Source organism: Corvus cornix, chromosome 5, assembly GCF_000738735.6.
Source record: "Corvus cornix cornix isolate S_Up_H32 chromosome 5, ASM73873v5, whole genome shotgun sequence".
Classification (NCBI taxonomy): Eukaryota; Metazoa; Chordata; class Aves; order Passeriformes; family Corvidae; genus Corvus; species Corvus cornix.
In genome coordinates, this window is record NC_046335.1 from 6927647 (window position 1) to 6943941 (window position 16295).

At 43.8% G+C, this 16295-nt stretch overlaps 2 protein-coding genes across 3 annotated transcripts in view; both read left to right on the forward strand.

Moving 5' to 3' along the window:
* Positions 1-12013, forward strand: part of ZBTB1 (zinc finger and BTB domain containing 1) — a 31313-nt gene extending 19300 nt beyond the window's left edge. The window contains exon 3 of one of the 2 annotated variants that reach the window (XM_019293295.3): positions 10966-12013. In XM_019293295.3, coding sequence (XP_019148840.1) covers positions 10966-10996 — 31 coding nt within the window. In that variant the 3' untranslated portion in view covers positions 10997-12013. Of the gene's footprint in view, positions 1-6162; positions 7986-10965 lie in introns of those variants that run through there. The other variant, XM_010396133.2, reaches the window with a different exon arrangement.
* A 1710-nt stretch (positions 12014-13723) lies between these two features.
* On the forward strand, positions 13724-16247 carry HSPA2 (heat shock protein family A (Hsp70) member 2). The gene has a single exon (XM_010396121.2). The coding sequence runs from the start codon at positions 13955-13957 to the stop codon at positions 15857-15859; it is 1905 nt and encodes a 634-aa protein (XP_010394423.1). The 5' UTR covers positions 13724-13954; the 3' UTR covers positions 15860-16247.
* Positions 16248-16295: the final 48 nt, after the last annotated feature.

A 16295-nucleotide genomic window follows, 5' to 3' on the forward strand; every position in this document is an offset into this window, starting at 1 on the left:
CTATTGGTGAGGACACGAATTTGCTCCTGGAGGCAATGCCACCTTGAGCCCTGGCAGCCCTTTACTTCTCCCCATTAGTTTCAGCTCTCCTCTCCCCTGTGTGCCACCCTTTCCATTGTCAAAAAGCACGTATCTATGTAGCTTCACAATGAACTGAATCAAGCAACGGGCTTTTTTCTATTCCCTGTGGGGCTGGTTTTTGGCTGGATCAGTTTCCCGCTGTGCTTCCCTCTCCATCTCTGTGTCAGATCTTGTGCAAGCACTATAGAAGGGGTGGCACAAGGGGAGGAATGAGTAGCTCGGAGGGGGTTTGTTCGCTTAAACGAGCTGCACCAATACTCAGAGCATGTCGCAAATTTAACTCGTCTCTGTCTCCCCCAAGCATCCTCTGGGAAGCTGAACTCTTTACATTCATCTTCTATTTCCTGATAAGGAAAAAGGCAGCCCAACCTCTTACAAATGAGACACATCTCTGCTATCTGCCCTCTTTTTGAGAACTGGAAACCTTCCTGCGTTCAGCTCATCCCACAAATATGCTCTGGAGCTTTCTTAGTGTTTCTTGAAGCAGACTGGGTAGTGCTCCGTGCCACTGGGTTTGTGTGGTTGGCCTGGCCCGAGGCCAGGAATGAGCTGGGCCCCTTGTCTGGCCAAACACCAAGGAATGGCTCCCACCTTCCTCTGGCCTTCCTGCCCTCCAGCTGTGGGCCCAGATGCAGCTGTGGAGCTCCTCTGTTGCCCTGTGCCCCTCACTGCTTTTCACAGTAAGAGGAGACAGTCGTCTCATTTTTGGTCTAATGCTGAAAGCTCAGGGTAATTCCGTGTGTAAGTTTAGCTGATGCTGGCAGTATCTGTTACTATCCCTGTGTACTTCTGACTTTTAAGTGCTTCTCAATCTCAGAGAGTTAAAAATCAAATCTTCTGACTTCCCTAATTCTCAGCTGGTTTGATGCTTGTTGCAGACTTAAAGACCTACAAGATGAAGCATGACTAATTTGACTTCATAAAGTCTGCTGAAGGCTAGAAATTAGGAACATGTTTTCAAAAGCTGACATTTCTGTAGTTCTCAGCTATAAACCAGTTTTCTGTATTTTCTTCCAGCTTCCAAAAAACTCCTAAAATGTTGCTGTGCAGTGTATTCTTGAGACGTGTGAGTAGGCTGAGATTTTGTAGGGGAAAGATGCCAAAAATCAGGACACATTTTATAAATTAAGTGTCTTTTGCTACTTTTACAGCCACTTCCACAATTCTGGAATTAATTGTGATTTGATTTTTTTAATGCAGAAAGACAAACCTTAATTTGTAACAGGGCAGCAGAGCTCATGACTCAGGAATCACTTCATCATGACTATAAATATTCAGCCCTGAAACAAACAGCCCATGTTCCTTTTCATGTACTTGAATGACCAGTGCCAACTTCATAGGAGAAATGCTATCAGATCTTTATTTGGGTTATTTTTGCCCTCAAATATCTTACAGGGTGGGGATTTTTAAATTAATTTAAGACATAAGAAAACCATGTTGTGCATCATGCTTTTAGAGAAACTGCTTTCAGTAATTCACGCCGATTCCCCATGTAAGAGTGGTTGGAAATGTGTTTTTAAAGTTTCATATTAATGTATTAAAAGGAATATAACAGAATTGTGAAATGAGAAATCCTCAGATAGTCCAAGGCCAGGCTTTGACTGTTTCTTTTGTGTAGCCAGCATGGCACACCTCACCCCACCAACCCCGAGGTTCAGACGTGGTCAGGATCTTTGATTCTCTTGCGAGAAAATGAAAAGGTTTAATCCTTTCCTGTGCCTTCTGGCATACTAAAAACCAGAGTAAATCTTCCTGCAGCTACAACCACAAAAACAATGCTGCATCTAGAATTTCCGGTGGGAGAAAAAAAAAAGAAATAGTTCAAGAACTTCCCTCTCTGACAAAGTCCTGCTGCATTTATTGTTTTCACTCAAACTCAAGTGTGATTTGCATCAGTGAGATTTTGGGGTGTACTTTCTTTTGTTTGCAAATAAGATGTGATTTCAGATAAATATATCTTGTAGTTCTGTAGACATCCCTGACAGGGAATGAGAGCATCCTTTACAGGCCTCTAAATCCTGGAAGCTTTGTAGATTACAGGAAATCCACTGGAAATCGGGACTGTTGTAAATCCTTGGTTTCTCAACTTGTCTGTCAGGAAAAGTGCCACCAGTGTCAGCAATTGCCAAGGTCTCTGCAGCAGCCGCGATGCCAACACAAAAGATACAAAAATCAGTCTTTCCCCCTCTCTTCTCCCCCATCTCCCCTGATGACAAGGTTACTATTTTAAAAACACATCCTTTTGGCTCTTCTATTTGCCTTCTGTTTTAGAAATGGGAAGATTTGCTTTCTTCCTGTTTTAAAGCAATGACTAGGGCTAAGAAGTTGCCTTTTTTAATAGTTCTCACATGTTCAGTTGAACTACACACCTCAGTAATACCTGTTCTCTCCTTTTTAGGTAACCATCCCACTGCGGGTGGTCACCAGAGGGACTTCTGCTTCTGACTCCCCAGAAAATGAATGGGAGAAATAACATACTGTCCTTTCCATGGCAAAAGCCCCAAAGAGCATGAAAGTTTGTGGAAATGCAGATAAGCTGGCTAAAAATAGAGTTTGCTGAATACCATAAATTGCTTTTGGTTTTGGCAGCAGATACACCAGACTTCTGGTATCAGTTACGCTCCTCTTACACAAGTTGTTGTTAGGGCTTTTATTTAGGATGCTAAAGGTGGTGCCCTGGTTTCTTCCCTGCCTGTGGGTTTCCTACTGGTACCTACCGGTACAGAGTCCCAGCTTCCAAACTACTGAGGTTCTGGTTTCTAGCTATTGGTTATTGAATTACTTACGCAAATCAGAAACATTTTAAGAGATAAAATCTAAAGTATCCCTCCTTTGGGAAAAGGATAGATACAGTAATATTGTAGGAAGAGGAAATACAGGGTCGGATCTGGTGAAACTGATGAAGAAATTATCCTACAGCTCAGGAGAGAGCTCAGATGTCTGAACTACATTGTTATCAGGTGGATTTAGTAGAAGTTGTGTACACTTACATATGCTGTAAAATATGACACTTAATAGTCTGCATGCCTGGAAGTCTGAGGGTTAGCCCCACCTAGTCTGCTTTCAGACAGATTGTGTTTCACTTAGATTTTACTGGCCATTGCTGACACGGTCAGTTCTGCCAGAAAAGACAGAGGTCCTTATGCAGAGTAACTTAAAAACTGGCAAATAACTCAGTCAAGACACAAGAGATTTTACAGTAATTGTTACAGTTCTTTCAGTTTTAGTTTGCTGTGCAAAGAGTTAAATAGTTCAAAGGCAGTTTCCTTTGGAGAATGTTTATTTGATCAAGTTCAGTGTGGCTTAGACCCCAAATAGCAATACCAGCTTCAAACAGAGCACTACTATGAGAGAAGGAATAGCCTGTGGCCTTCCAGACCTCACAAGCTATGTTGGTTTGTTACACAGAGTCAAAACAAAGATGTGCCTTAGAACAGATATACATTAACTCAATGTATTTCACACACCACATCTTTTATCTCCCATCTGCTTCTCTCCCTCGTCCTTTGGGCTGTGACAAAATCACTGAGATCCTGGATGAACTACAGACTCCTCAGTGAAAAGCATATATGATGTGATTGGACCATCCAAGCTACTTAAATTGTTAGAGAACATTAGAGGAGCTACTGCTCCTGTTTACTAAGTCTGAAGTATCCTTTGGATTTTGGAACAGTGCTTATCTTTGCTTCTTGGTTCCCTTTACATTGCAGGAAGCAGGGTGAGGAAGAACCCAGTGGGTGCTTCTCTTAGATGGAGCCTGGAAGATCAGTCTGAGGGGTCTTGTTGTTTTGTTTTTTCAGGTCCTTAGCTGGCTGAATCTTCAGACTTCTAATAAATGCACTAGGCCTTATACAAGCATTATTAATGCATGATGAGATACACCAAGTTCAGCCACTGAACGTAAGAGTGGAACCCATGCAGATGCTGTTAGCACAGGAACCTGGTATCGGGCCAAATCTGGAGAGTTATCTTTGATCTGTCTCCAGATCCTCCTTTTATTTGTAAACATCCAGCTAATCACAGACTTCCTCTGACTTTGATGAAGTGGAAGGAGCCGCATCCTCTGTAACCTCTGGGAAGGGCTGGAATTCTGCAGACGCTCAGAATGCGGGGAATGGGGCTTCCGGCGCCATCTCGTGGCATCCAAGGGCTGGAATGCTTCAGTTTGCCGGGAAGAGGGTGAAGCAGATCCTCCCGGCAGCTGTGCATCCCCAAACAGCTCCTGTGCTTCGGGAAGCTGGGCGATTTTAAGGTCTGCGAGGAGGGCACAACTTTTTATCGCTAATCTCCCTTCCTGTGGGCTACAGGCTCTCGGCAATGCCAGGAGCTCTGTGTGTGCTACACCCCACCCCACCACAGTTGGCACTGATTAGCAGCGTTTCTGCTGTCTCATCGGAAAAATGTGATTTAATACTCACAGGCAGCCCACCTTCCCGCACTCAGAGGTGGTCCCACACAGCACAGCCGATGTATTTGAGGGTGGTGGTGGAATGGAGCTCAGTCGAGTGTGTGAGTTGTGTATGGTCTGCAAATGACAGAGATCTTGGACTGCAAAGTGCAAGCCAGCATGGTAATGAACAGCAATGTTAAACACTGATGTTGCCTAGGGAAAAACAGTGCTCACAGGCTTACTGTAGTTAGAACAGCTTTTTTTCTCCTTTGTTAATTTCCAAAAAAAGAAAAAAAGGTACTTCCTGACCTCTGAGCTAGTCATGTAAGAGTTACTGTGCAATAACAGCACCAGTCCAGTGAATTGTCCTCCAAGATTTTATGAATGTGTTAGGCAGACACATGGCCCTGCTGCCAGAACCAGCAGTACTTTGAAGGTAGCACTTTGCCCAAGACCTGCTTCCCCGGTTCATATTGCCCTCATGGCACAAAACAAAAGCCTTTTTGCCCACCATAAGTATGTGACATGGCACAGAGGGCAGGTAAAATACCAGACAAGCCTGGGCCTGGCACATGCAGTGAGTGAGGGCCTGGTGCACACCGGTGCACACCGAGGTGTGGAGCATTACTTGAGGCTTTCCTCTCAGAGGTGTGCCAGGAAATTCAGCCCTGAGCTGGCCTTGAGGATGCTCTGGCAGGTAAGTAATGCAAAGAGCTGCTAAACCTGGTGTCATGTGCAGCTTCCGCAGTGTAGACACAACCACTTGTGGCAGCCAGGGCTGCCACAGTCGCATAGAAACACCGAGTGTAAATTATCCAGAAGCGGCACAATCATATGAGTTACTAGTTAACTCAACAATCCAAGGTGCAAAAATATACTTTGTACAATGTGATTTACGCATTCAAAGAAAGAAGTCAAGTGTACAAAAAAAACCCCAACAACGCTGAATATTGTCCTCAAAAGTTACATCCATGCATTTCCAATTTCTTGATTGTTCGTATTGGGCACAAAGCTGCTCATATTTGTCATGAATTAGTGTGGTTGAAAGAGACTTACAGAAATTGTAAATATTTATATAATTTATCTGCATTTAACCTAAAATTAGAATGTGGGGTGTGTGTGGGTGTGGGTGTGTGTGTCAAGTAAATACGTAAGTTACCTCTTAGTTAGGCAAGATAAAAAAACCCACAACCAAAAATAGAGTCAAATATGAAGCAGTAAGAAGTATTCCAGAGTGGAGGTGTTCCAAGCTATGAGTGGCTGAGGGGAAATAATACTCGTGCAATTTTTTGAGCATCCACTAAGCCAAGCCATAAGCCACTGCTGGAAAGTAACACATACAGTATGAAAAATAACTTCTGGGAGGTTTGGGAAGTGAAGTCTTTTCTTCAGAAAATCTGTAGCTGTTTTGAAAACAGAAGGCAAAGGAAAAAGAAGCAAAAGTTTCTGAAACAAGATGACAACTTTGTTTAAGGTTGTGTTCTGGTGGGCTAGGGGTTGAAGGAAATGTATGGCTTTTAAAAAGAGTTCCTGACTGTGGTGGGTGCTCTGAATATAACTGAAGGATGGGTATTTAGAGCAAAACCACACATGGTGAGGTGGGAGGGACCACATCATGCTAGCAAATACAGTACTGCAGTGCGGGCTTCTGACTTTTAATATTTTTCTTGCATTTCTTTTCTGCATGGCAGTAGTGAAATAGGGACTTCTAAGCTTCTGAACAACTGAGAGAACCAGATTTGGAGAAGACATGAGGAAGAACTGGTCGGCAAAAGATTTCATAAAAACTCAGAACCTCGTGTGCCAGATCTGACTTGGCACCACCTTTGCTTTTTTGACATACTGCAGCAGTCGCAAAAGGCACCAAAGCAGTCAAATTAGAACATGCAGTAAAAGTTGTTTTGGACTCTTCTATGTATTATAAATCTTACTTCCTTGTGACTATTACTTACACCTGTAAAAAACAAATTTGAAGTCTTTCATGGAGCAGACAGCCAAAAGAGGCAGATGCCAGGTGTTAAGGGCTGCACTGAAATGAATTTACAGAATTTCTATTCACACGCTGGAGTGCTCCTTTTCTGAAACAAGGCTTCTTAGAGTTGCTGTCAAAAACTGTTTAGATTTTTTTAGTTCAAACATTACAAGTGTATACTCATGTACAATGCTAAACTATCAAGTATTTAAAAAGAAAAAAAGAAAAAGGGGTGAAAAAAAAAAACTTAAAAACTGAGGACAGAGGGTCCCTGAGGAAGGACAGGATGGTGAGAGAGATCCAGCTGACTTGATTTCCCCTGCTGCCATGATCATCATTTGCAAGCTGAAGAGGACCTTCCATGGAGCACAGTGCTTGCATGTGGAGAGTAAAGAAATGGTGCTCTGGTCTTATAAAAAGAGTCATGAAAATTTTTTACCAACAAGGAGATGAGTAAATGTGAAATAATCTTCACAGGGCACAGGGTGCACCTTTTTCTGGAGCTAAGCCTTGCAAAAGCTTGAAGAAGAGAATCAGGCGTTCACGTTCAGATTTGAACATTTTAGGAATACTAATGTTTCCAGCTAAATTAATGGGAGGGAAAAAACCCTAACCAAAAACCCAATAAGGCAGTAAATGTTCCAAATTAGGGCAAGCATGAATTATAAAAATATTAATTTCTTTTGCTTCCCTCAGACAACAGTGGATCTATTTAAGACATGTAAGCAGACTAAACATGCTGATTATATTCTGCTGTAGTTACGCATCTTACTAATTCTACTCATGATTATAAAAGGATGTTTCATTGTTCACTATAACTGTTATCTCAAGAAGAGTCTGTCTATAATTTTATTTATAATTGGCATCATTTTCATTACTGTTGTTACAAAGTGTGTACAATATTGTCTGTATTGCAGCTTGTATAGGGCATGTGTCTGTGCTTGCTTTACTCTTTTTGAGTTTATAAAGTTGCTATACAAATGCAAGAAAAGATGTTCAGATATTTTTGAATGTGGTTGCTTAATCTAATTACATAGCCCCCAATGTTTCAGCATATAGATGTTGAAGGAATCAGCTCTATTAACACATAACACCTTAAACATTAATGTAGGTATTTTAAAAGCCTTCAGTGCAGCACTGAAATGCTGACACTTCAGTCCCAGGAGCAAAGGGGAGGATGGTGAATATCTGGGCAAAGCTGGATACCACTGGGGACTCTGCAGGGAGAAGGCACAATATAGCTGGGATATCTAATAGTAAATGGGATGTCCTTTCTATAGAAAACATGAAGGACCTTCAGAGTAGACTACCACAAAGTAGACCACCACAAAGAGGAGAGAAGGGAATCCATTTATAGCATTGCCTTCAACAGTATACAAAGTGTAGGACATCTAGAACAGGCTGTGACTGTTCTGTAACTTAGCAATTACTTCTAGTCTATGTAGAGTATCAGTAAAGACATTCCAGGTTAGTTATCATCATCTTTAAAGCTTATTCTGTGCTTTGCGACAGTATCTTTAATAAAAAACTCTTACAAATCTGCTTATTATTCTCATTTAATTCCATCTTATACCTGAGTTAATAACAGTCCTGGCAACAGGGTTAAGTTCCAGTTACCACCTGCTTCATAAGCTCCTGTGTTTTTCCCATTCACCTGCTAATGACAAGAGGGAAAACAGAGATGAATAAATATCAAATAATCATAGAAATGAGAAAACAAGAGAAATTCATAGCATGCTACAGCAGTTCAATTATTATAAAAATTGTTCACACTAAGCATATCAGTAGATCTGAGAGATTAATCACTTACTGATCTCTGAGTATGAAGTATTGGTCTTTGCCTGAGTTTACAGTACACCATTTATCTTGTTTAAGTTCAGCATAATTTTCCAGCTTTACAGTTATTGCCAATAATTACAGTATTTTGTTTAACTCCATCACAACAATTCTAGATAAAATTCTCTGTTTTCATTTATTTACACCCTGGACCATACAGAGTATCCATTTAATATCTTCAAACAAGACCAAGCAGAGTTCAGGTACATTAACAGATAAGATTAGAATGCAGCATAATCCTGGCAAGGTGCAGAGGGAATCTGAAAACATATTATTTAATACGAACAAGTGCAAGCTGGAACCATTATCTGTGCAAGTAAAGGAACAGCTGCTTAATTTCATAGAATCCTAGAATGGTTTGGGTTGGAAGGGACCTTAAAGATCATCTACTTCCAGCCCCCCTGCCATGGGAAGGGACACCTTCCACCAGACCAGGCTGCTCAAAGCTCCATCCAACCTGGCCTTGAACAATCCCAGGGATGGGGCAGCCACAGCTGCTCTGGGCAACCTGTGCCAGGGCCTCAGCACCCTCACAGTAAAGATTCTTAATATCTAAATTAAATCTACCCTGTCAATTTCCATTGAAAAGAATGAATGCATTACTTTGGATCACATTCTGAAAATTAATCTCCAACATCATGATGTTGCAAATAAAGGTAAAAACTGAAATGTAGAAACTAGAGCATCATTGTTCCTTCATGACCACTAAGGCAAGAGCTGGTAACATCTCCAGTTCTCAGCATAGCACTTGAAAACTAAGAAACAAGGTGCATGCAGAGAATCCAGGAGAAAGCAGTGAATGTCTGGAAACTGAGAAGACTTTGCTCTCGAGCACAGGTTGCATGATTTTAAGTTATTTTACAGAAGAGATGGTGGAGGGAAAACACAATGATTTTCATGTATAAAATCTGGTTGCAAAGAAAAATGGCACAATTGTTTCTCATATCCACAGTCAATATGAATAAAAATAATTGCCTTAAATTGCAAGAAAGGAGATCTTGGTTAAACACAAAATGGGACTAAATGATCTGTTGAGATCCTTTTCTGATCTGATTCTGTGATTACTGGAAAATGTTCTGCTTCAAGTCACTTGCTTAGGACTGTCAGTAGAACAAGAAAAGGAGGCTGCAGTTAAAGGAATAGAGAACTGACTGCCTAAAATGCATAGCACACCAGTTTATCTAGTTAGCACTAGTGATACTAACTTCAGCTTTTAATCATGCCTCAGCAAACTGTCAGTAGTCTATGTAAATAAACGTGCTTAAAAATCACTTAATTATAAAATAATTGTTTCTTGAAGCATCAAGCATTAGTTTAATCAGTGTTGACAGCTTCCATGATTTTATTGAGTCTAATCAATCTGAGGTAGCCTGGTTTCAGTTGTGAGATGGTGTAATGAGCTATTTTATTTATTTAAAAAAAATTAGATCTGCAAATTACATGGAAAATCCTAAAAGTGTAATCTGAACATATGGTAAAGATGAAAAAACCAGAAGGTGAATAAAGCCACATATGTTTTTTAAACTCATAATTTTAAACTAGGTTTATAATTTTAGGAGATCTGACTCATGATTTTTGAATTCCTGGTTTGGCAGTATGAAATTACAGTGCCCTATATTCTGCTGTTCTGAATATTTCCATAGTACTGATCATGCATTTGTGTAATTTGCCAAAAACATGTTATACAGGATTTGCAGAACTTTATTTGTTACTCACAAAACAAAGGAGCACTTATTTAAGTAAGATGATGTCTTGTGGCTGCCCTTTAAATTAACAAGCAGCAGCTGTGCACAAAACCGGGCGGTATATAAATACAAAGTAAGTTATGTAGTTCCCCCCACATACACTATGGTTTCTAATGCAACCCCTTGTCAGAAGAATCTTGTCATTTTATACACTGGTAGTTCTTGTCTGAATTCCAAGTACCAGACATACGTTCACAAATGTAAACGAGATGAAGAATTTCAGTGATGAAAAGGTATTGTGGCGAAGTATTACTTGATCTTAGAATAGCAGTTGCTTATACTTTTCTGAAGTGATTGGTGTATTATAAAGTAATCCATTCTCACTGATACAATCTGATCTATGCAATTTTTGGGATAGTTTTACAAGGGAAATGGGTATTAGGGAAATGGATACGGCAGAAATGGATACCAGAATTTAAGGTCTAAGGTCTGACTGCTAAACCTGAAAAAATCATTCATTGCATTTCAGCTTTATCTTAATGATCCAAGCGGCTGATGTCTGATCGAACTGTAACTTGGGTTCAGTCCTATTTTTATACTACATTGCCTCATGAAACACATGGGGAAAAAAATCTTCCTTTTATCAAGATAAAGATAAGGGTTGAGTTCTCAGTTCTGCTCCAGATACTGAGCTCTTGCTTCACTGAAGAAATCTAAATACCATCTTAATTTCTGGCTGGGTGGCGTAATGGAGAATAGCCTACAGTGTATTACATAATGCTGCCAAACAGGAGACATGGGTGCATAATCGATCCTGAACACAAATAAATGGATCAGAAAGAGGCCTGCCACTTCCAGAGGTGCTGAATTGCTGCTCTGGAAGTTGCTGTGAAAATAGGGCTTACAGATTCAGGATGGGAGAATAACAGTGAATGTTTTGTTAAAGGGAAAATCCGACTTGTGCTGAAGTCCTCCCCATAAAGCTCACTCTTTAATTTCAGAACCAGTTGGTTTGGCTCACCTGCATCATGACTGCTTATGAAGCAACATAAAAGGGAATCATGTGGCTCTTCCCATATGAGAGGATGACTGCATGGATGAGTTGGTTCACAAACTGCTGACAAAAAGCAGGCTGGTAATAGCTCTGCTGAGAAGAGAGAATAAGTCTAATGAGGTTTTAGAGGTTGCTCCCTCTCATTAGACTGGACTTTCTCTAAGGACATCAGTAAGAGGTGATGGCAAGAGCATCACATGAACTTCTGACTGATTAGGAATGAAAGCTTAAAAAGCAGCTGGGACCTAGGCGTATCATTGTACAGAAGAAAACAGCACCTGCGTGCCCAGCTGGAAAAGAAATACTTCTGCAACAGCCTTAATGAAATATTTGGTAGCCTCAGTCCACAGACCTTTGGATTTTTCCTAAGGATGTCTCTACACCAGTAGCATTAAAATGGTGTCTCAAGCATTCCTCCAAGAGCTTTTCCCAAGATTTACTACAGCAAAATGATTCAAATCATGAAATAAACAGGACTGAAGGAGTATTCTGAGGGTGAGCAGTAATCCAGTCAATGCAAACACCTCTTTAGCAAGTTATCAGCACATCTGTGTATCAGCTCAGCCATATCAGGGCCACACTAGTTATTGGGCCAAGGAAACCCCAAAGAAGTTTTGTCTGGAGCTGTTGTACATATTTTGTGCCTGGGCTGATAAAACATACAGTTAAAAGCTTTGGGCTAAATAAATGAAATGTCACTTCTAAATCGGATAAACCTTGTTAGATTACAGCTATAGTTAAAGGAGACATCAGATTAATTTTGCTGAAAAGACTGTTTATTGTGCCAATCAATATTGTGTTATTTCCTACCCCATTTGTTCTCTCCATTTACTGTTTCTATACATATGTTTTTGAGGCAGGAGTCTTCTTTTTACTCTGGAATAACAGGGTCTGAGTTTGTCCTGCAAACAGGGTTCTTGTGCATTATTAGTGTTCCTAAGGGACAGTCCTCACAAGGATACAAATAATAAACAACATCAACTTTTCAGCTGAAACAGAATTTATTATCCACCTCCCTGTGTATTGCTCTGGCATTTCTCCCTGTTCCACATAATACAATCAACTGAATGAAGTGGCAGTGAATTACAGGAAGAGATGGTTCAGTGATGAATCAGTTACTGGTCTAACTACAAGAGAAACCGACACCCTTCCCATCAAGCAAATATGCACACAGGATACACAGAGCAGCTCCTGTAGGCAGGGACAGCTGATGGTTCGCATTTTCCATTGACTTCTTTTGGACTTCTCCAAGGTCAGAACCCGTGTGAAAAAAAAGACCTGGATCTGTGGAAGAATAATAGTTATTTAAGCACGTACAATATGTATGGCCAGAAATTCAGGCTCTTCCATCACAAAACTACACACATACTGCACAGAAGAGGTGGAGTCTTCATGTCATGTAAAAAAGGCTTTGAAAAATACACTAATGGAAACAAGGATGTTTTTGAACAGGAGTTACAGTGCCTGTAATAATTGTGTGAATACAAATCACTCTGGGAAAAGCTGTAACACATTTTCTATGAGGCCAGCTTCTACTGCTGAAGGCTGGGGACAAAACTAATGAAAGATGATTTAAGTACATAGCGACTTTAATTCTTCTCTCACATGACTCCTGAAGTCTGTGGATAGCAAACTTTTAGCAACCCTTTTAAAGGAGCTAAAAAGGAGCTACTCACTAAGCCACCCTGTACAAAAAAAATATAAGGATGGTATTTTGCCCTCTTTACTAGAACAGGAATATTTTGAGGTGTCTCAGAATAAGGAGGCATAATTTGGAGGAACCACAGCAGATTTCAAGGTCTAATATATTTTCATCAAAGCACTTTTCCTAGCTCCGAGTTAATAGCTCCATAGCTTTTACTAAACGTAGGCGTGACGCCATCTCACATTAGCACAACAGACAAGAATTTGGAGGCGGTTCAAGAATGGTCACCACGCAGGAACACGCAGCAACAGGGCCCCCAAAGCCCCACTGGTGCCATTCCCTGAGTTCTGGTGCCGGGGCAGGAGGGGACAGCCCAGTGCCATTCCCTGACTTCTGATGTGGCGACAGGAGGGGAGAACACGGTGCCACTCCCTGAGTTTTTGGTACCGGGACACACACGGGGCGGGGGTGTTGTCAGCTCGCCAAGTTCGGGCGAAATAAGGCTAAACACGGGCTCGGCGGGACTTTCCCTCAGGCACTTTCCCGCTCGGAGGTGTGTGAGGGGAGGCAATCCGCCATGACAGCTCGGGGGTCGCCGTGGCGGCGGCGGGGTGGCGGCCGTTCCTCTCTGTCAGTCGGGGGGGAGCTTGAAGGGACGTGTGTGTCTGTGTCAGGGAAGGAGGGCGAAATTTCTGCCGCCCTGCGACCAAATAAGGGTAAATTCCCCAGCGCCGGGCTGAGCGCTCAGGAATTACAAACACGGCGCGGCACGAGCGGCCCGCGAACCCGCAGCCCCCACAGCCTCCGGGTCCGAGCGGGCGGAGCGCGGGGGCGTCCCGTAGCAACCGCACAGCCCCGCCCCGCCGGCCCGCCCCCTCCTGCTATTGGACAGCGCTGATGTCAATCTCCGGCATGACATCATGTCAGCTGGAACTTTCTGGGTGAGGTTCGCGGCGGGGGCGGGGCGAGCGGACAGCAAGAGCGCGGATTGGCCGAGCGCGATGGCGCACGAGAAAAACCCGGAAGAGTCTCGGCCCCCGGGAGGGCGCTCGCGGTTCTGATTGGCCAGACCGTTGGGGGCGGGCAGTACCCGGCGGCTCGCGGGGGCGATTGGCCAGAAGACTGTTCGAGGGGCGTCCGGATTGGCCGTCAGGGTTCTGGCAGCTTCCAGAAGCGGCAGCGGCGAGTATAAAACGGGCGGCGGCGGCGCAAGCCGAGCATATCGCGCCGCGGCGGCAGCGGGAGCGGGCGGGGAGGACACGGGCGAACAGCAGCACAGAGAGCCGACACCATGTCTGCCAAAGGGCCGGCGATCGGCATCGACCTGGGCACCACATACTCCTGCGTCGGTGTCTTCCAGCATGGCAAAGTGGAGATCATCGCCAATGACCAGGGTAACCGCACCACACCCAGCTATGTGGCGTTCACCGATACAGAGCGCCTCATTGGGGATGCTGCCAAGAACCAGGTCGCTATGAACCCCACCAACACCATCTTTGATGCCAAGCGCCTCATCGGCCGCAAGTATGACGACCCCACCGTGCAGTCGGACATGAAGCACTGGCCTTTCCGTGTGGTGAATGAGGGTGGCAAGCCCAAGGTGCAGGTGGAGTACAAGGGGGAGATGAAGACCTTCTTCCCAGAGGAGATCAGCTCCATGGTGCTCACCAAGATGAAGGAGATTGCGGAGGCTTATCTGGGGTGCAAGGTGCAGAATGCTGTCATCACAGTCCCGGCGTACTTCAATGACTCCCAGCGCCAGGCCACCAAGGACGCTGGCACCATCACTGGCCTCAATGTGATGCGTATCATCAACGAGCCCACTGCAGCTGCTATTGCCTATGGCCTGGACAAGAAAGGAACCAGGGCTGGAGAGAAGAACGTGCTCATCTTTGACTTGGGAGGGGGCACTTTTGATGTGTCTATCCTTACCATTGAGGACGGGATCTTTGAGGTAAAGTCCACAGCTGGGGACACCCATTTGGGTGGGGAGGACTTTGACAACCGCATGGTGAACCACTTTGTGGAAGAATTCAAGCGCAAGCACAAGCGTGACATCGCTGGCAACAAGCGAGCGGTGAGGCGGCTGCGCACGGCTTGTGAGAGGGCAAAGCGCACTCTTAGCTCCTCCACGCAGGCCAGCATTGAGATTGACTCTCTCTTTGAGGGCATTGACTTCTACACTTCCATTACTCGTGCCCGTTTTGAGGAGCTCAATGCTGACCTTTTCCGTGGCACCCTGGAGCCAGTGGAGAAGGCTCTGCGTGATGCCAAGCTCGACAAGGGCCAGATCCAGGAGATCGTGCTGGTGGGTGGCTCTACTCGGATCCCCAAGATCCAGAAGCTGCTACAGGATTTCTTCAATGGCAAGGAGCTCAACAAGAGCATCAACCCCGATGAGGCTGTGGCTTATGGCGCTGCCGTACAAGCAGCTATCCTCATGGGAGACAAGTCTGAAAACGTCCAGGATCTGCTGCTGTTGGATGTCACCCCTCTGTCCCTGGGTATTGAGACGGCTGGAGGAGTGATGACTGCTCTCATCAAACGCAACACCACCATCCCCACCAAACAAACTCAGACCTTCACCACCTACTCAGACAACCAGAGCAGCGTCCTGGTCCAGGTGTACGAGGGTGAGAGGGCTATGACAAGGGATAACAACTTACTGGGCAAGTTTGACCTAACAGGTATCCCCCCAGCACCCCGGGGAGTCCCCCAGATCGAGGTCACTTTTGACATCGATGCGAACGGTATCCTGAACGTCAGCGCTGTGGACAAGAGCACGGGTAAGGAGAACAAGATCACCATCACCAATGACAAAGGTCGCCTCAGCAAGGATGACATTGACCGTATGGTGCAAGAAGCAGAGAAGTACAAAGCAGAGGATGAAGCTAACCGGGATCGGGTGGCAGCCAAGAACTCCCTCGAGTCCTACACTTACAACATGAAGCAGACAGTGGAGGATGATAAATTGAAGGGAAAGATCAGTGACCAGGACAAGCAGAGAGTGCTCGACAAGTGCAAGGAGGTGGTCTCTTGGCTCGATCGCAACCAGATGGCTGAGAAGGAAGAGTACGAGCACAAGCAGAAAGAGCTGGAGAAGCTCTGCAACCCGATCGTCACAAAATTGTACCGGGGAGATGGAGGGGCTGGGGCAGGCGGCTCCGGCGGCCCCACCATCGAAGAAGTAGATTAAAGAGGACTGAAGTATAGACTGGTTTATGGACAGTCACTCCATTCTTTGCTTTGTTTTTTTTTCTAACGTTTAAAGAAAACGTCCTTGCCGATAACAGAGTTTATTCTGTTGGGTGTGTATAAAGGCAGATCTGTCAGCTTGGTTTTGATAAGAGGGAAGGCACGTCCTGCTTTATAAGGTTAGTAATAGACAAATTTTGTTAATTCAGATACAGCTGTTTTTACTCTGGATGTTTGTCTCTGTTTCTTCTAAAGTAACCACTTGACTGTTGCAGTTGAAAAGTTCCAAGTTATGCATGAAAACCTTTACAGAAGATAAAAAAAAATTTGCCAAATTTGGCTTCTGGAAATTTTGGTAATAAATAAAATGTATTAAAAGCATAAATCTATCCTTTTTCTCCTCTCTATGAAGGGGCAGTAGTGGGGTTGGGGTGGGG